Consider the following 6,715-nt stretch of genomic DNA (forward strand, 5'->3'; position numbering starts at 1 on the left):
TATCCTGCACATAATTATAATCAGATATTACCAGAATGTACATATTGGTTTGAGAGGTTATAATAAAGTCAATTTTTGAGATCAAAGTAATCGCATTTACATGAATCAGTCCAATACCACAGCTGCAGGATTTCAGATCAGACGGTCTCTAGTACAAGCAGTCTATGCTCATTTGGCAGCTCCTTATTTGAAAATACCATAGGGCAAGCTTGAATTGGTATAGATACAAGATTGTCTCGAACTGTACCATTGGGGCTATGCCTTGAGCGAGGACGTGGGTTAAAACAAGAGTCAATGATAATATCCTGTTTGCCGGCCTGCAGTATGATGATAATGCTGATAATTTATGTTTAGGATTACCTGAGCAGGACTTGGGATGTTGATAAATCAATGTCTCAGCGCAGCCTTGAAATGCAAGGACAGGCATCATGATGATTTGGATGGACTCCATCCTCTCTGTAGAGCAGTGGTCACCAACAGCTGTTCTCAAGGTACAAACTGCCTTCCCAGAGGGCCTGGGCGGAGCAAATCAAGTGCATGTAGACCTACCACTTGCCAATCAGATGGCTCAGATTACCGTGTCTGCAGTAACATACTGTAGCAGACATAAAAGAAAGCTAAAGCAAAGTTGATACTGTGAGATTTATAAACTTTTAAAGAGAGACAGCAAAGAGCTGCTGTTTTTATGAGTGAGTTAATGTTCAAGTTTTCACTCAGCTCTGTCAACACTTTCTATTCAGCACTTTTATAAGCCATAAAATGTGTGTTCTCCCTACTTCCACTCACGCTAAAACTAGAACTGCAGCTGCAATGAATGAGTAAGAAAGTGTTATTGTTATCATTAACGGCTTGGGTGTTTTTTTTTACACCAAGGAATATTTCACTTTCTCTGGCCATAGGAGTAAGTAACAACAAGAATTTGTGCATGAGGCAGAAAGAATGCGGTGCGACTTGAGTTTCATCCTCAGCTGGAAGACGGTGTCCCTTTTTTGTCAGTGGAGGAAAGGGAGAGAGAAGGGACGTTGAGACACAGACACCTCAGTCTGCTGCCCTTTCCCAAAGCTGATACTGATCATCAGATGCAGGCTCCATCAGCCCGGTAAAATCAAGTAAAAGAGCTAATTATATATATGTATATTCACTCAGCTGTGCCTCGAAAGTAATTCAACAACTGATATATTTCCGATGTGATCATATAGCTTACCTCAAATGTTGAAATATAGATATTTTGAGCCTATAGCCTAGTGCACAAACCTCATTACTACAGTTTTTAATAGGTAAAAAAAAATGTACGCCACATCTTGGCTTGCATTTTAACTCCAAAAGTAATCTCGACTCAAAAGAGGTTGGTGACCACTGCTGTAGAGCATCTTCTGTTTCCAAAAGGTGTCAAAGTTATCCACAAAAGTAACTCCAAAATAGCTATAGTAGACTGGTAGAAAGCCAAAGAAGCCCCACAGGCCACTTCCCTTCATTTGGCCTTTGGCAGGTTTCCATGGCTGGGCAGCAGAGTTGGTGACAGTATTCTTCAGGGAGGGTTCACTGGAAGGCATTTGACCATTCAATCAAGGAGTGTTGACATAGTGGTGATACTTTCAACACATCGGAACAGCGTCCTGCCAGTGGTGTAGCCTTTAGAAGGAGAAGGTGGGTGGGGGTACTTTCCCCAGTAGATTGTGCAAGTTCTTAATCAGTTTGCTAAGAGTAGTCACTTTTTCACTATAGTCCTCAGCGAGTAAACAGTTGTTACATCGGAATTCCGATCGGTCCACATTGTCCCGGAAGAGAGTATAGTAAAGACAGCTCCTGCAGTGCATGAAACGCTTGCTTTTTCCTCTAGACGGGGAAGCCTCCATGAGAAGAGACATAGCAACTCAATCCGATAGTGAGGACAAGTTTTATTTCTAGTGATTTGTTTCTGTTCTTGTTTGCTAGGCAGCTGGCTAGCCATCAGTTTATGTCAAGAACTGCAACACTGCTGGGTTTTTGACATCAGCCCTGGTGAATCAGACGCTCATCCAGATGTTTAATTTTCTCAAGCAATGTAATGATCTTCTTCTTGGCAACATTTAGTTTGTGGCATTTGACACAGGTGAAGTTTTCAGAAAAGCCCTTCACTGGGATGACTGTGAACATGTAAAAAAAAAATGCATTTAATGGCCTTATGATCAGTGATAGAGTCAAAGGAGTTTTTTGTGTAGAAGCAGGAGAACAACCTTTACTCAATTCAGCCATTTTGCTTGCTAGCAAATAGGCTACTAAAAGGCTACTAAAAGGCTACTGAAGGGATCCAGGGACAATGCTAACGGTCCCAGCACTGTGGCTATCCAAGTCGCTGGATCCAAAATGAATAATAAAAACTGGATATAAAATACAAGATATAAAATGAAATAATTCTATAATTATCAGATAATTAAAAATATTCACTAAAACCGTTTGTTAGAGGACCACCACGGCAGCATTCATCAGCTGCTTCAGATGATAATGTCACGAATCCCGTTTCCTGAGTCTGTTTTTGGCCTGCGTTCTGTCCTGGAGTGTTTTTTTCCGGCGTCCTGGAACGCACCCTGTCTGGTTGCTGGGCAATGTAGCCAGTTGGGAGTTCTGATTACCCGCACCTGTATCCCATCAGCTATCTGCACACCTGGTCCTGATCATCATCTCTCCTCTTCATAAGCCCGGACCTGACATCCATTCCCTGCCGGATCGTTAGCCATGAACAGTATGTCGTGCCATAGTATCAGCCTCAAGTTAGATAGAATTTGTTTTGTTGTTTTTTACGTATTGCTTGCCTTAAATTTACCTCCGTTTATTCTGTCTTCAGTTACTCACCCGGATCATTTACCCCATTCCCGCCTGGTCGTCGGAGAATTCCGCTACCCCATTGGATCCACCTATTTACTCCAATCAACTCACCACCGCTGCCCGCTACGCCACCTGGATATATCTACCCATTCATATTCACTTGTAAATAAATACTCACCTTCTTCCTACTCTCCTTGTCCTGGTCTGCTTCTGGGTTCGATTTTGAAAGAACGTGACAGATAAACCGGAAATGTGGAGTGTATTACAATGATAATTACAAAAATAATAAATATATTATTATTACAAATATGATTATGAAGTGCTTTTCAAAATACTCAAAGTCAGATTATAATAGTCAGCTAGAAGTGAATAAATAACACAAATGTGATTGACTGTCCACGCATTCTAACACAGAAGTGACGTTCATAGAAATCAAATGAGAGACACCAAAGATGAGAAGAGTTGCCAGCAGCCCCATTTTATCCAACCTGTGAAGACAAATGCATTATAAATATACATCTAAATAAAATATAAATAAATTACATCAGAGACAGTTTTATATGTTTTTATGTATTTTTCAGGTCACTACAAAGTAGTATTATATACAATACACACATGAACGTAAATGACATTTGGGCTTAATGAGATATTAGGTAATTTAAGAAATTGAGTTGTCTACTTTCCATTGTTGATCTGTCTTATCAAATGTCTACTGAGTGAGTGTGCCTCATACACACTGAGTGTACAAAACATTAAGAACACCTGCTCTTTCCAGGACATAGACTGACCAGTTGAATCCAGGTGAAAGCTATGATCCCTTATTGATGCCACTTGTTCAATCCACTTCAATCAGTGTAGATGAAAGGGAGGTCGTCCATCACCTAAACAACATCTAGCCAACTTGACACAACTGTGGGACCCAGTGTCAGTGGCATATTAGCTAGCCACTAGATGGCCTAGTTGCTGTTTAAGCTGTCTATGTCCCATAAAAACACCCATGTTATATCCAAAATGGAACCCTATTCCCTTTATAGTGCACTACTTTTCACCAGTGCTCTGGTCAAAAGTAACTCACTGTGTAGGGAATAGGTTGGCATTTGGGACAATGTCACAGACAATCATGTTACTTTACTTGATCTGTTTATATCCTAATCAAACCCACCAGACACACACACACACACACACACACACACTTGTTTCCTTTGTTTATCTATTATGTGTTTACACACACAGAGAACCAGTCCAAACTGCCTACCCGAGCCATGTTCATGCTTATGTTTAACTTCAGAGTTACTTTTTTCATAATGAAGGCTAATCTGGGAAAAGCAAGGGCACAAGCACAGGGGCAAGGCTGACACTTTCATTACAGGAATCATGAGGATAATGCACTTCACTGTTTGACCAAATCATGGTTTTAGCCACCCAAAAAAATAGGACGTTTTTTCAGTGAGGTGATCATGTCGAATGTGCTCTTTCTATGTTTATAGGCAAATGTTCAGTTTTTTACAATCTGTGATCTTGGCCACTGATTAGCAAAAAGCTCATTGTAGATTAGTATACCAGAGAAATTGCGCAATTTAAAAAAAAGGCACACTTTTGTCAAAAATATTGTGTCAATTTTCGACCAGCCCACCCAACTAAAAAATGTTCCAGCCCATCTGGCATTTGCAAGAATTGCCAGATGGCCAATCCAATGTTTAAGGAGAAAAATATTTAATCATGATCTCTAACAACCCCAAAGTTAATCAACATTAATAAAAGTAGGCCAATATAAGTTAGGCTACCAAAGGCACCATCTGCATTTTCAAAAGCCTGACCCTGACACTTTGTTTGTTAAACTGAGTGGTTCGCTGGGGACAGAGCTATGGATGTGTAACAGAGGTGTTTTTTTTAAACTACCTAACCCAATTCTCTCCATCTCTGTAGCTGACAGGTCGTCGCGTAGTATAATATATCCGGTAGCCTATTTATGTAATAAAAACCACACCGCGGATATAGCCTTATCAGCATCTTGCTCTACAGCCGAGAACCGTACCTTGCATACTGTATGTTCTGCGTCAGACCGAGAGGGGGGGACACCATTCGTCTTTTCGCACATAGTTTGAAATGTTTGAGACATGTTTGACTATTATGGAAACATCTCAGGAATGGTGTGCCTAGTATACACAATGCATGGCCTCATTGGCGGTTCACATTCATTATTTGCTCGCTCTCTCCCTCTCCCTCTCCCTCTCCCTCTCTCTCTCTCTCTTTCTCTGTATCCTCTCCAAGCCTTGTCTATCAGCTGTGTTTTTCCACGTGTCAGGAACAAGGTTGTTTAGTTCTTAAGAGTGATGATATTCCAAATGGCACCATATTCCCTTTATAGGGCTCTGAACAAAATAAGTACACTATATAGGGAATATGGTGCCATTTGGGTTAGAACTTCAGAATGTTATTGAGCCCATAAAATGTCACATTTCCAAGCCAAAACGCACGTAAAAAAATTATTGTATTGGATGCTTTTAAAAAGTTAACAGATGTCGCTGTCATACAATTCAGGCCTATATGGAAATATGACTCTCTTGGCAAATTAAAGACAAAATTAACCTCTTAACGAAACCATTTTTATTGATACTTTTTATTAGCCTTCAGAGAAACACTCATATAAACATCTATACATAATCATAGTTTTATACTAACAATGGCTGTGGTAATAAATAAAATAAATAAAAACTGTTAACAGTAGCCTATACCGTGATACACTCTCCATCCCGTGCCAGACATAAAAAAAATGTAAAAACTCCCAAACGTTGACAAGACAACTTTGTGAAGACGTTCATGTGTTCCTATCACGCTTGATGTAAGCTATTGTAGCTAAATGTTTACACGTTTATATGTGAATTTAATAGCTTTTTAATTAACACAATCTTATTTTGTATGATGAGGGTTTAATTAAATTTTGAATGGAAATAGTTTTACCCCGAGTTAAATAGGCCTATTCTACACAGGAACACTTGCATTCGGATATGATGGGGTATTGAACCTGTATCCACATGCAGTATTTCTTTTGGAGAAAGCCCTGGCAGTACCAGCGGAGGAATGTCTTGGTGACTGACTTGTCGGGCATGCAAAACATCCCCGCCGGGAACGAACAAGAGCGCTCATTCAGACACTGTCCCTCCTTGACGTAACGCGGCCAGAACCTCACGCCCAAGTCCTTCCATACATAGCCCACGGGGCAGTGCGTGTATGCCCACAACCACTGTGCAAACTTCCGACGGGCTTTCTTGCCCACTGTCACCAGGTACAGCTTTTTCAGCTGGTTGGGAATAGGTCCCATCAGTCTGGACTGTGCTTCAAGGGCAGTCCGGTTCTCCACAACAGGGGGGCTGTTGATTGACATGAAGACGGGGTCAAAGTTTCTCCCGAGTTTCCTCTTCAGTGTCCGTTCGGCCAGGTCCTGTTTCCTCGGGTCGTATTTTGGGTCAGGGTCCTCTTTAAGACCGGGCACTGGAAGATGCTCGCTGGGCGAAGGGCGCAGACGCAAAAAATGCTGAGAGACACCGAGGTGGATGGTCGCTATGACATAGAGCAGAGCCGCCGGAGAAATCCACATGTTCTATAGCTCGAGCTGTTATTTACGCAAATTATTTTCACTTACAGCAAAAGAACAAGTGCTGCGTTAGTGTCTCACTTTGACATTTGGATCGGAGAGGTGGTGTGTGCTTAAATAAGATATCCGTCCCAGTTGCAGCCCAGAAATCGGCAATGTATTTTTTGTTTGTTGACAAGTTACTAAGTGAGGAAGAGAACGGTAACCATCACTTAACTGAATACATCAATACAGACCATTCCCTTTGACCATAGAGCGCATGAGCGTCCTAGTTCATTAAATGGATATAACGGATTTCCATCAATGTTCCACCAC

At 41.2% G+C, this 6,715-nt stretch overlaps 1 protein-coding gene across 1 annotated transcript; it reads right to left on the bottom strand.

Moving 5' to 3' along the window:
- Positions 1–5,634: 5,634 nt before the first annotated feature.
- On the bottom strand, positions 5,635–6,403 carry LOC135555064 (noggin-2-like). The gene has a single exon (XM_064987436.1). The coding sequence runs from the start codon at positions 6,401–6,403 to the stop codon at positions 5,783–5,785; it is 621 nt and encodes a 206-aa protein (XP_064843508.1). The 3' UTR covers positions 5,635–5,782.
- Positions 6,404–6,715: the final 312 nt, after the last annotated feature.

Source organism: Oncorhynchus masou, chromosome 15 (genome assembly GCF_036934945.1).
Source record: "Oncorhynchus masou masou isolate Uvic2021 chromosome 15, UVic_Omas_1.1, whole genome shotgun sequence".
In the NCBI taxonomy this organism is placed as follows: Eukaryota; Metazoa; Chordata; class Actinopteri; order Salmoniformes; family Salmonidae; genus Oncorhynchus; species Oncorhynchus masou.

Coding starts and splice junctions, on each gene's coding strand:
- LOC135555064 (XM_064987436.1), bottom strand. CDS start 6,403: ATGTGGATTTCTCCGGCGGCTCTGCTCTATGTCATAGCGACCATCCAC.